The sequence below is a fragment of the Aplidium turbinatum genome, chromosome 3 (genome assembly GCF_918807975.1).
Source record: "Aplidium turbinatum chromosome 3, kaAplTurb1.1, whole genome shotgun sequence".
In the NCBI taxonomy this organism is placed as follows: Eukaryota; Metazoa; Chordata; class Ascidiacea; order Aplousobranchia; family Polyclinidae; genus Aplidium; species Aplidium turbinatum.
This window is the reverse complement of record NC_137474.1, coordinates 10,615,441-10,629,433: the sequence shown is the minus strand read 5'-3', so window position 1 is coordinate 10,629,433 and position 13,993 is coordinate 10,615,441. Positions and strand designations below refer to the sequence as shown.

At 39.4% G+C, this 13,993-nt stretch overlaps 2 protein-coding genes across 2 annotated transcripts; both read right to left on the bottom strand.

Moving 5' to 3' along the window:
• Positions 1-1,634: 1,634 nt before the first annotated feature.
• LOC145767412 (kelch-like protein 12) lies at positions 1,635-3,942 on the bottom strand. Its single transcript, XM_082579229.1, has one exon. The coding sequence runs from the start codon at positions 3,921-3,923 to the stop codon at positions 2,385-2,387; it is 1,539 nt and encodes a 512-aa protein (XP_082435355.1). The 5' UTR covers positions 3,924-3,942; the 3' UTR covers positions 1,635-2,384.
• A 6,362-nt stretch (positions 3,943-10,304) lies between these two features.
• Positions 10,305-10,949, bottom strand: LOC145766539 (uncharacterized). The gene has a single exon (XM_082578263.1). It carries the CDS (start codon positions 10,947-10,949, stop codon positions 10,305-10,307), a length of 645 nt encoding a protein of 214 aa, XP_082434389.1.
• Positions 10,950-13,993: the final 3,044 nt, after the last annotated feature.

Below are 13,993 nucleotides of genomic sequence, written 5' to 3'. Positions count from 1 at the left end.
GCATCGAGAGTGACATTTACAATGATTGCAAAATACTTGGAACTACGCACTTCATTTAAGAATTTGTTGATTATTTAGTTGGTACATTTTTACTTTAGTACTAAAAATGGGCCCCCCTCAAAAGTGCAAAAACAAAAAACTACTCGTTTTTTCTTTACAATGTTTTGCTAGGGGGAAAAATGGCCCGACTTCCCCCCCCCTCTCGAAGCCACTGGGTCAGATCTTCACTTTGCTTCTGCTTAGTTGATTGCCATTGCCAAGTTAAGTCAAACCATCGGCAACCTTGCTGATGCCGGGAGGAAAAACTGAGTTACTCGTCCCGTAGTAAAGTCTTAAATAATAAAATTTTATAATCACATCAAAAATCTCACGATTAATCTGAACGACAATAAACAAATAAATGCTAAATATCAGGTCTATCTACAATTCTACATTGTAAAGCCTAAGCAACAATCATGCTGCTAAAAGCGAAACTCAATCTATTGTATGATAATTAATATCCATACGTTGAACAAATTGCAAAGTTGCAACATTTTTAAAAGCAGGGCTGAAAAATGATAATTATTTCAGTGTGTCTGAAAAAAAAGCGAATCCCAAATTAGCTTGGCATAAAATGCCAACCAAAAACACTAAAGTTTAAACAAATAAATGCCAAAATGTGATTCCACCTCAGAAAATTGCTGAAAAACACGATTTGGTTAAAAATCATACCTGCAATTAGTCAAAAGCTAGTTTTTTTAAGAACTTTTCTCTACAATTGACAGATTTTTTGACAATCAGAAGCGGTCATAGAAAACCATCTCTTCTGCGCATTTTGATACCAACTTTGTTACTTTACTATAATTAGTTTAATACGGTACTTAAACATTTGGGTATTTAGCAATTCAAGGGCCGTGCCCCACATCTTAGTGGCTTTGCCGTAGACTTGAATACTTCATCTGTGTCAATTATTTCTTCTTTAGTGTTTTCGTCTGATAAATCTATTCAGCGCTTCAGTGTTGCATCCCACTTCTTCAATTTAGTGGCCATCAGAAATGAATCTGCATCTTTTGACACACACGATTTTAGGACAGAAATGCAAGGTTGTTCTTCATCTTGAAGTGGGACTGCAATTATGGGGCGATGCCCCCTATTTACCATATCTCTATTGTTGCTGACGTTGTTGCTTCCCATCAAATATCCATCATTACGTCACGTTCTAGAATAGTATGACTTTGCAATAGAAAAATTCTCAACATATTTGAAAATAGTGTAGGCTACGCCAAAAATTATTCAAAATTTAAGATTTTCGACTCGTTGAAGTGGTAAATAGGAAACCGTATCTTCTGCGTTTTCACACTAATTTTCTCCCTCTATCATAAACAGTTTTTAAAATACATGAAACTATGAGATTTAGAACTTCAGGGGGCGTGCCTCACATCTTTATAACGTTATAATAAGCTAAACTTTTGGGTATTAAATTTTTACCGAAACCTCACTACATCAGACTCCCGGCTTTTTGAAAATCAAAAATGGTGAAAATATGAAACACTCTAAATTGAATATCCAACATCTTCGTAACTTCAGAAGCGTTAAGCTTGAAAAAGGTCTATTCTACTTTATATTGAACTAAATTTTGAAGGAATATAGTTTAATTTTTATTAACTTTAATAAAATAGCAAAGATTAACTGTTTTAGTCAATTTGAAAGTCAAACTTCAAGATTTACGGCAACAAACACAATTATTTAATAAAATACAATTTAAAAAGAGTTTTTAAGTTTCTTTCTTGCCAAATAAAACTCCTCAGTGTAAATTTAATCCCGTTGTAAACCTTTGGGCTAAATGGTTTACAGTCTCAAGTATACATATAGCACGGGCAAAAATAGGTCTCAATTCAAATCGATCAAACAACTTCACTTGAACAATCAGTTGCGTTAGGTTTGCCCATCTCATCTACACAAGATATGACGTATTTAAATGCCACGCCCATCTCCATAGGCCAATCGGATTGTTTTACGCCCATTTCTATTTGAGCAAATACGTCATAACTGGCAATGTTTGCAAGTTTTAGTAAGAAACAAAAACAAATGTTCTATTTTAAAACGAGTATTTTTAAAGGGCAATCTAAAAACCTGCATAGCTTACACGTATCACAATCAGACGTCAACGAAGGCACATAAAAATATTTACAATCACACTACTATACTGAACAGAATTTTATAATTTGGATTTTAAGCAGATCAGTAGTAAACAGTGCAGTGATTAGACAGTGCAGACAGACCAATTAAGCAGATCAAGGAGAAAAATCGATGATGTCACAAACACGACATATCACTTGATGTTTTGACAAACTAAATCCTTCGACACATTAGAATTGAACACAAAATGAGCCATAAGAATTTAATCAAATGTCAACTAAATACTTAAGGTGTTTCAATTCTGGTATGGTTGCCTTAACTTTCCAAATATTTCTCTCTGGATCATAAACCTCCACAGTATCCGATCCTCCTCCAGCAACGTATATTTTCCCATTTAAAACACAAGCTCCATGATTGGATCTTACATAATTCATCTCTGCAACATTGCACCAAGATTGGTTCCGTGGATCAAACCGTTCGACTGATTTTAGTTTTCTATTCTTTGAACCTCCTATTGCATATATTTGATCATTGACAAGAACACCTGCTAGACCAAATCTTGCAACTTTCATTGAAGGGACAATATTCCAACCACCTTGTCGAGGATCATGATGTTCAACTGAGTTTAGGTAACTATTGTTGAAACCACCAATTGCATATATTCCTCCACTGGTAGAAACCAAGGCAAAAATGCAACGCTCTTCATTCATGTCATCAATGCTGTTCCATCTGTTTTCGTCAATGTTGTAGCATTGTCCAGAGGGTAAACCAACTGACACCTGTCCACCACAATTGTAAATACGACCTTCCAAAACAACAGAAGCACCACCTTCTCTCGTTACATTTGTAGAAGCTAATGCCTTCCAACCTGACGCCTGGTCGTCCAAGTCTAATATTTCCACTGCATTGTTGTTCTTTCCACTTATGACGTAAACTTTCCTCTTGTGACTTGCAATAGATCCCCAACTATGATCAAACAATGGGTTTGATAGTTTGATTATTTCTTTGTTTATTAGGTTACATTTCAATATTTGCTTTCCAGTGAATGCAATGAAGTGGTTTTCTACATTTTCTTGCACAAGAATAGCTTGATTGCTTCGTTGAAATCGAATTCGGGAAACCGTCATTTCAAAACACATTTTAAGACATTCATGACAATTCATGATCAATTCTTCTTGACTGACAACATTCTGTAAGAAATCTCCAGATAAATTTTCAAGTTTTAATAAACTGAAAAGCTCAGCCAAGTGTTGCTTACGTGCATCGACGTCATATTTGATCCATTCAATCATTCCATGGAAAACAATTTCCTCAGATGTCACATGTTTATTTTCCATTTGAAAAACTGTTTTCATGTCTTCAATTTTCAATTTGTTGAACTTTTTCTCCTTAATAAAACTTTCAAAGTTGTTTGCAATCACAAAATTTGCTTTTTTTACAAGTCTGTCAAGATTATACAACTTCGAGAATGATCGAATATGTAGACAGTTTGTTACATCAACTTCCTCAAGTAAAAATTCCACACAGAATTCCTTCAAGTGGGGAATCTCCATGTAATTAGCTGCTTCTATTAAGTTGTACACATTCTCACTTGTGATTGTGATGTCACAAGTGTAAATGAAGTTTAAAACAGCTTCAAGTGTTTCTTCAGTCACTCCTTGGACATTTCCTTTTCTTTCATACTTTTCCTTCATTTCCATGGAAAACATTTTTGAGAAAAATGTTGAGAACACTCCAAGGATACATTTGTGTCCAGCAAAGTTATTAGATCCAGCAGTTAAAGTGACATCACAATAGTTTTTCATTTTGATTCTGTCATTGTTCAACATTGACAAAATGTCCAAAGCGTGATTACTTTTATAGTTTTTAGACTTCATTGTATTCACACTACCAAACTATTTTGCTTCTGCAAAAATTATAAATGACCATCAACGTTTTCTGTGGCAATGAGAATGACATTCTCATATTAACTGGCCACAAATATTACTTTAGTATGGTTTGATCGGTTGCTCTGCCTTGTGTGAATGTGACACCTTTTGTTGTTTTGATAAGACTAGTGATACTTATACGGTACTAATTGTCGACCTGAAGCACATTTTTGACCATTTTTTCCAACGTTATCTCTGCAACTAAATATATGCATGAATGATTACTGAAATCTAACTCAATCTCTCTGAACACTAAAATAATAAATTTACAGATGTACATTTGGTCAGTTCTTTTATTGCTGTGAAGCCCGCAGATAGAAATCAAGATTAACAGTTCTGAAATTTTGGTTCACACAGAGAATGATTGAAGTTAACTGGATTGATAAAGTCGCTAACGAAGAAGTGTGGAGACGCTCTGGGTGTACCCCTGGCATGCTCAATAAAACAGTTATAAAAAGACAAATGACATTCATCGGGCACGTCTACGGCAAACGCGGAATTGAGCAGTCGGCAATGATGGAGCGACTTCTTGGTCAAAGGCACGGGGCGTCTACGTTTGGAAATTGTAAGAATCTTTTAACATGGACAAAACAAAATTTCATAAATTTAATAAGAACGATTGTTGTGGACCAGGGGTTTTCAACTTTTTTTGCACTGTTATCCCTTCAGGGTAATCAACGTAGACTCGCGACCCTCATAAAATATTCAACAAAAGCAGATTTAATGCAAAATTTAATCAAATTTGATTCATACCGTAGCCTACCAACATCCAGTTATGTCTCGTTTTTCTGTTCTTGTGTTAACTTTTGATACCAAAAACGTCTTTTAGTGATGTTATTTCGACTTTTACAACATTTCCTCCGATTATTATTTCCCTTTCCTATCGAGCATGGCCAGATTAAACGAGAAAATATAACGACCATAAGCTCCATTTTCGCATTATCACCGCTTGAATTTAATGCCATCTTTTATGAATTTATTGAAACCAGATTCAATGAGATGGTTTGTGTCACATCTCTTCAACAAGCTTAATGTGTGAAACTGTTGTTCAAAGAACTTTCAAACAAAATAGCCTACTCACTGAAATTTTCCAATGCCATTGGAAGCGTTGCTGACAAATAAATAAATAAATAAGCGTTGCTTGACATGGTAGCCACTTTAACAAGTCGAAATTCTGCCACCAAACTTGACTAGAATGAAACCGCCAATCAATCATAAGCTACAGTTTAAGTGACGTATAAAATGGCAAAAAGAAGATGATAGAAAGCAAATTAAGTGATAGATTTTTTGTCAGCTGGTTGGCTTAGGGCTAGGAAGTAGTCATTTCATTGACGCGGGTTCGATTTCCACCACTGCTATTGCTCTTTTTCTTCTGTAATTACCAAATAAAGTTCAAAACAAGCTTCAACTCTCTGGATGAGTGCTAGAAGGATCACAATTGGACGGTAGCCTCTTATAACATGTTCTGATTGGTTGGCGGTTGCATTGTAGTCATTTGCAGTGGCAGAATTTCGACTTGTTAATGTGGCTACCGCTTGACATAGGATTCCAAATAACTTCGTTTTTTTACCATGGCATGGTTACTGGTTAACGTTAGTCTGCACAAAGCAACGAACAAGTCCCGTAAGCTCAGTGGTTACGCGCCCGGCTCAAGATCACGCGGCGCTGGTTCGATTCTCGGGGTGTGCACTTGAGCAACGCACATTCAGGACAGCTCTCCGTTCAGCGGCACCTAGTGAATGGAATAATTCCCCGGCAACAACAATCGCAAAACTTCACTCTCAATCTCAGTAACCGGCCCTGCGTCAAGAGCCTCTACAAGTATCAGAAACTACCAGGAATAACCTATCAATGCTTTGTCAGTCCGAAGATAAAGATTCAAAACCAAACCAAACAAAAACTAGGTAAAATATTGAATGCCTTTGCAACGTCTGAAAGTAAAACAGAGTAACTCCAGGTCGAGAAATGGTCAGTAGGGAAAAAACATAATTTTTAATCTTTTCTAGGAAAAAAATAATTGATTTCGATACATTGGGTTATCAGATGTCTCGCGACCTCTAGCTTGAAAACCACTGTTGTGGACGATTGATCGTTGGGGAAATTCACGATTGTCGACGCCTTATTCAGGCAGGGCGATGATGATGAAATGGAACGTTAAATATCCATTAGCAAAAAATTCGGTTTGATGAAACCTTATATAAAATCAACAAAGGGTATAAAGTGAGGAATACATTGACCTTTTCGACTTGAAAAGCTTGCTCATAACGATAAGATTATGAGTTTACAAAATGACATTGAGATGAAAGCCAGATCAACATCCTCTCAACTTGGAGAGCATGTCGTGTTTTGGAAGCTACATATGGATGGGAAGTATCCCAATCTCAGAAGATGTGCTTTGAACTTAAGGGCTTTTTTGGATCAACTTATTTGTGCAAGTCTGCTTTCTCGCACATGAATATCATCAAGTCTAAGTACAGATAAACAATAACTGATGACCCTCGCAGCCTGCTTACGCCTTGCAACCAGCTCCTACACTTCCGACTATGAGAAGCTGGCATTCTTGGCCCAGTGCCAGTTCTCTCACTGAAGCAAAAAGTGATTTTCATTTTTTTCAAACTCAAAGATCTACAGTAGGCTACCGTACCTTTTTATATCTGGTATATTTTTTTCTTTCTACTTCTGCAAAGCCACTTTAGATTTGCGAGAAAGTACGTTTTATTTAACAGCACATGCGCAGTAGGCTACACTGCTGTGGCGTTGATGATTTCACTGGTAGTTTTTGATAAATCTGGACTGTTAACATGTTTTTATTCGTTTGAACTGCATGTGCACAACAAGCTTTCCTGTATTAATATTCTGTATTACTGATTTTAGCTCTGCAAAAGAGAGGCAGGTGACATGTCAAATTGTCTAAAATTGCTGTAGCCTACCTAACTAGTTTGTTTGATTCAAACTAAGGTCAGTTATGGCTATTGCTCATGTTGATGGTTTATCGTTGAACGATCTGCGGGGCTTGACTATGTTGACTCTGATTTGCTAGATCTCAGGAAGTTGATTAATTGAAAAATAGGTCTTGATTCAAAAAGGTTGGCCACCCCTTAGACTGTCGTTTCATCCAGTTAAATGTATTTGGTCCACAGACAAATACAGTTGCACGCTCCAGATTTACATGATCGTAGAAAAAGTCAAAAAGAGCATTATTGGAGAGTAGTCAAACTGTCAGCTACAGTTTGCAAAATGTGCAAACCAGGTTACCAGCCGTACCTTTCAATATACGGTACATACTATAGTCACAGTTGAGTATTTAGCCGCATGGAAAAGCATGACTAAGATATAAATAGCGTGCTGTTACTTTGCTCTTTTAAGTGGTGCTATTCAGAAAAATGATTTCCCTAAAATTCTCAACTTATTCGGGAAACATGTCTTCAAAAATGTTTGAAACATGTATCTTCAAATTAATTTACGTTAAATCTTGGCCTTTCAACTATGTTCTGTTTCGTGTTATTTCACTCAAACTAAACAATTTCGAACAGCAGCGTCATCATTTGAACCAACTGACTTTTAAGATTTGTGATTAACCAGGCTGCTGTCATTAACTAAGTGTTGCCTACGTCAAAGGCCCGGAAGTTATTCCGATGACGTCTTATTGTAGGTATAAGTTGGTGCTTGCTTCAAGCCAGTGGCGGCTGGTGAGGTGTGAAAGTGGTGGTGCTGTGGACGGGCGCAGCCCGGCCGCGTCTTCGCCGAAGGCGAGTATAACGGCGGGGGGTCTGGGGGACCTCCCCCAGAAATTTTTGATAAATGACACTTAATTTGGGGCATTCTGTGCGCATCTTCAGCTCTAAATTGTAATGAAAAGTTAAGATAAAACTTTTGCGGTTTGAACTTTTTTCCTTTTGTTGGTTTCGTTGCTGTGTTTTATTTCCACTATATCGTTTCTTTTGTATTAAGACAAGGAAAAATAAATTGAATTGGTGGATTGGCTGCAGCCATTATTGTGACAGAAAGCGTTGCTAAACGCTTTTGCAATGTATTGTTCTGCAAGTAAGTTAATGTAGGTTGGGGAATCGGCAAACACAATTAATTCAACTAAATCGATTCTAAGAAATAGTTAAAAAAGAACCAAATAACCAAACCCCAAATATGTAGACAAACACCTTTGAAAATGGGCAATTTTTTTGAATTTGGCGATAAAATCGCCAATATGGCAACCCTAGGCGCGCTGTTCAAGACAGCGCCAAAACGACGAACGTTAGCATTGCCAGACTGATAAACTACGTCATTGTCACGTGACTTTGACTTGGTTTGTTTGCTTTTATGACGCTCGTACTCAGGCGCTGTGAAAATCACAGCGCCTGCAGTGCGAAATCATAGCGGTCAAGCTTGAGTGGAAGTCATGTGACAACAAGGTAGTTTCCCTCTCTGAGAAGGCGCTTCCAGACAACAAAGCGAAAAAGTTGGAAAGGTCTGCAAACTTAACAAATTTAACAAAAATAATGATAAATCACGACGTGTTTTACGGGCAGAATGAGCCCAAAAATTGGTGGAGCTGCAGCGCCACAGCACCATTACACGAGCCGCCACTGCTTCAAGCCATTTATGGTCAACCGAAACTAATACGTTTCACAATAAGAAATTAAATTAATCAAGATCAGCGCACACATGACATCAGAAAAATTAATCTGTGATCTAGAGCAGGGGTCACCAAACTACGGCCCGCGGGCCAGAACCGGCCCGCGATCTGATTTCATCCGGCCCGCCATGTGCTGCAGAAATAACAGCTGCACTTTGCCTTTTTGTGTAATAGAGACTTCTTTGTTAAAATGGTTCGTTCTTATAGTTCATTGTTGTATGTTGAATTTGTACATTTTTCCACCAAGCAGCCTACATGTTGATCAGGGATGTTGATGTTCTGTTTTTACCATTAGGCCACCACAAATGGGGACAGCCTAGGCCAAATTTGGAAAGATGTAATGTTTTTTCAAGAGCACGATGCCCTGTAGTGTATCACAGCAGGGGATAACTTCTCCAGCAACCTTTCGATTTTCATCACAACTTTGCTATTCCATCGCTGACTTTGCTATTTATTGTGCTTGTAACATGTAGCCTACCATGTTTTTAACTAACAAATTTATATTTTAACATTTGACCGAAATTTATCATTATTGCAAAATGCATTTCAATGCTGCAAATTCAAAACCTAACGTTCTCACAGAACATAGCCTAAGTCAAGCTTCCTGTTAACAAACGCCACTCACACAGAATCTAGCTCAACACATCTGTTGTGTGCGACGCGAACACAACAGGTGCAGTAGTTAATTGCGCCGGCGACGTCACGATTTTCCTAATCCACCCGGCAGGACTGAGCAACTGTTAAAGCAAGCCAACTTGAAGAAATCACTCGGTTTCCAATGACTGCTTCGCAGCAATGAAGTTTATACGGTTTTTCTGTCAAGAAATAGCACAACATAAGATACTAGTCACAATTCAGCAAGCACAACAGTCGAACTGATAAACGTACCAAATTTGTTGACAAACAGTTCTCAATCCACTGTACGGTACACAAGTTCCACAGGTTGGCCAATGACGCACGGTAGTATGACCGGATCAGTAATGCCAAATGATGCACTTGCACGCGAAGGATTCTATAGTGATTGACTCTGCAATATTTAAGTTTGAAGCATTAGCCTAACAACAATTTACGCACACCAGAGATACGTTACGTTTGTTTACGGTGGACAGTCAACATTCAGTTATACAAAACATTATTACATCACAAGTACGCTCACCAGTAAGTTGAACTTTGAGAGATAGCAAGCTGCAAATATGGAATTCAACCTACACGTAAATAAGTATTACCATAGCAGTTGTCAAACTTAAGTAATGTAGAAATACATAACAGAGAAGCAGCTAACAAAGCATCAACAATTTAACATCATTCAACTTTCAGTCACAAGCTACAGTAACTAACAAGTTCGGCTAGCTGGCGAACTAGCACCAAAAACGAAAACGTCTCGAAAGTTCCATAGACAATCTCGTGGTGAGTGTTGCCATTTGCAAAGAGCGATAACATAACAATGAAGGGGAAACGACGCTAGGTGGCGAATACACAAATTAACGGGAGTAATCCGGTAAAACGAAAGGCAGGCCTTTCAAGGACCTGTTGAAAATCTAACACTCCCGGGCCAAAGAAGGGCCAAATTGGGTCATTCTTTTCATGAATAAAAGTTTTTCAACAGTCTATTGTCATGTAACAGTTCAGTCCTTTGACTCTTCCTCATCGCTCTGATCTTCCAGCAAAATCTCAACGGTGTCTATTGGTGTCTCATCTTCATCTGGATCATCTTCTTCCCTTTGGACAATTACACAAAGTTTGGATATTGGTCTCTTCAGAGATCCGGTTGCAGTCTTCACTTCTACGGAACGAACAACGCCGTGACGATCAGGAAATGTTTCAATTACTCTGCCTAGTGGCCATCGTTGTCTGGGAGCAGAGTCATCAATCAAAAGGACGATATCTCCTCTTTGGATATTCTCCTTTCTGTGAAGCCACTTTGCTCTTGACATCACAGATCGTGGGTATTCCTTAACCCACTGCTTCCAAAAGGTGTCTGCCAGAAACAGCACATGGCGGTATCGATCACGTGGTCGGTAGCCATCTCTGTCGCAGCTTAACATTGGCGTTAAATTCGCTGAAGAATTCAACTTCAACAAGTGGTTAGGTGTAAGAGGTAAGTCGCCATCAACTTCCAGCTTCACATCGGTGAGTGGTCTTGAATTGACGATGTCTTCCACTTCAAGAAGTAACGTGTGCAATGTGTCATCATCGAGTGGTTGTTTTGGTAAGATGTTCATAAGAATTTGACGTACTGTGCGAATCATTCTCTCCCAGGCTCCACCCATATGGCTGGCTGTTGGGGGGTTGAATGATTATTCTATTCCTTGTTGTCGAAGGCTCTGGTGGATCTGGTTCTGATTCCACTCATCAATGGCTTGCTTCAAGATTCTTTCACAACCCACAAAGTTGGTTCCATTGTCAGAGAAGATTTTCTTGATGGGGCCTCTGCGAGCTATGAAGCGCCGCAAGGCATTTATGAATGCGCCGGTTGTCAGGTCTGGTGCCACCTCCAAGTGAATGGCTCTAGTTGTGAGACATGTAAAAAGGCAGCCGTATCTCTTAATGTCACTTCGTCTGTTTCGGACATTTAGCGGCCCAAAAAAGTCAACGCCAGTCTGTGAGAATGGTGGCTGTGACATTTGTAACCTTGCTTCTGGCAGTTCTGCCATGAGCTGTTGTCTAGGTTTTGCGGTCCTTCGTCGGCAAGGCAGGCATCTTGCAAGTACGTTTTTAACCGCAACTTTGGCATTAACTATCCAGTATTTTTGGTTAATATTGTTCAGTGTATGGCTTTCACCCATGTGCTTCGATTCGTTGGTATGACAATGTTCAATTATCAAGTCCGTTAAGTGGCGCTCTGGAGCTATGATAGCAGGATGTCGCGTTTCGAACGGTAAGTCGGCTCTGTCGATTCTTCCGCCAACACGTAGAACATCTTTCATTAGGACAGGGCTGAGTTTTTCGAGTGGGATCCTCTTAGCTTTGGGCATGTTTGGATGTTCTCCTTTGGATAGAGATTTGATCCAGGCAGGAAAACTCTGACGCTGCTCGTACTTGATTAACTCGATTTCTGCCTCATCAAGTTCTGGCACACTGATTGGTCCTTTCAGTGTAATCTGGGTTTCGTTCTTCATGCGCATCAGTAAGTATGATTTGAATCTCAGGAACCAGGCTACTGATAGTTTCAGTCGGCGCAGAGATGAGAAGTAGGAGATTAACCTGTTGGTTCCTTGGCTTTCAGTTGTAGAAGCAGTAAAGGTTTCGATTTTCCTCTTTGGTTTGTAAGCAGCAAAGATATCTTCAGATTGTGGTTTCTGAGCGGTTTGTAGCAGATTCATTAGACCTTCCTTGTCGTAAAGCTTCGTGTCAGCTGTTGGAGAAAATGTTTCTCCTTCATTAGTGATTATTAAATCGGACAAGTCTTCTACATCGGTGGGCCACTTCATGCCACGGACAAGAAAATTTGAAATGTCGGATTTAGTATCGAATCTGCCTACGCCTGTCTCCTTTGGTCGAGTACCTCTAAGCAACCAGCCTAAGGGTGTCCTGACTGCATCAGGTCCTTGCTTCGGGTCAGGTGCAAAGCGGCTTTCAATGCACCGGTGGGCGACAGCATGGTCATTTCCGATCAACAGTGTAACTGTACCATGGTCCAGTTGCATCAAGTCAATGCCTTGGAGGTGCTTGTGCGTTTGCAGATACTCCGGAGAAGGCGCTGGAGTTGGCTTGGTAGGTATCTTGTCAACGACGATCACATCTGTCAGTTCTTGCACTTCGCCGCCAACTACTGGTAGAACTTTCAACGATACAGTTGAAGAATTAAAGGAATATGGTCCACTGGAGGACAGTGTTTGCACCTGGAAGTCACCAGGTGGCTCAGCCTTCAGTTCAAGCATCTCTACAAGTTTTCGTTCACAAAAGGTGCGGTTTGAACCAGAATCTAAGAGAGCATAAGTATGTATTACCTTTCCTTCTCCTGCCACACGTACGGGAACGATGTCCAAGTAAGTTGCCGAGTTGCTTGTTCTGGAATGGAAGGTTTCCACAACTTCATTTGTGCTCCTTTCTAATGGTCTTATTTCGGGATCATCTGGCTGGCTATCATTTCTTCTATTAGCAATGGGGTTAGGGTGTCGTCTCTGGACGTGTTCTCCAGTTGTGACCAGATACCGATGTAAGAGAGAATGATGTGATGAGCTTCCGCATTCAGTGCATTTACCTCGGCTTCTGCAGTCGACACGTATGTGATCTGGTCCAAGACAGTTTAAGCACAATTTGTTCTTCCTTACAAATTGCTCCCGTTCAGTGACGGATTTGGCTTTGAACTCTTTGCAGTGTTGCAAATAATGTGTATTATCGCACAGGATACATTGTATGAGTCGCTTGTTGCCAATTCGGAGCTGTCCAGATCTTTCAGTAGGTTTTGTCACTACGTTAAACAGTGCAGCCTTTTGTTTCCCTTTGGTGTCAGGCTTGTATGTATGCAAATCCGCTTCGTAACAGCATAAGCTAACTTCAGCAAATGAGAGATGTCACGTAACACTGATGGGAACTTGGTAAGTAAACGCAAATTTGATCGTCAGGTTGGTGAAGATCAGCAGTTTGGTTCAATTGACGAAATCAGCTTCAGTTCAAAGATGGTTAAGCTTTGATGTCAAATTTGAAAAACGATGTTGTGTGCGACGCGAACACAACAGGTGCGGTAGTTAATTGCGCCGGCGACGTCACGATTTTCCTAATCCACCCGGCAGGACTGAGCAACTGTTAAAGCACGCCAACTTGAAGAAATCACTCGGTTTCCAATGACTGCTTCGCAGCAATGAAGTTTATACGGTTTTTCTGTCAAGAAATAACACAACATAAGACACTAGTCACAATTCAGCAAGCACAACAGTCGAACTGATAAACGTACCAAATTTGTTGACAAACAGTTCTCAATCCACTGTACGGTACACAAGTTCCACAGGTTGGCCAATGACGCACGGTAGTATGACCGGATCAGTAATGCCAAATGATGCACTTGCACGCGAAGGATTCTATAGTGATTGACTCTGCAATATTTAAGTTTGAAGCATTAGCCTAACAACAATTTACGCACACCAGAGATACGTTACGTTTGTTTACGGTGGACAGTCAACATTCAGTTCAGTGCTTCCACTTTGGAGGATTTTATCCCGAAATCGGGATTTTTCAACGCTTCGAAGGATAAAAAAGGGATTTGAAGAAAAAAAGGATTTTTTAGGGATTTTTACCAATTTTACAAGGAATTTTTGTCTTAAAAAGGGATTTGTTCTTTTTAGCAATTTTAAAGAAAATTTTATTCATATTC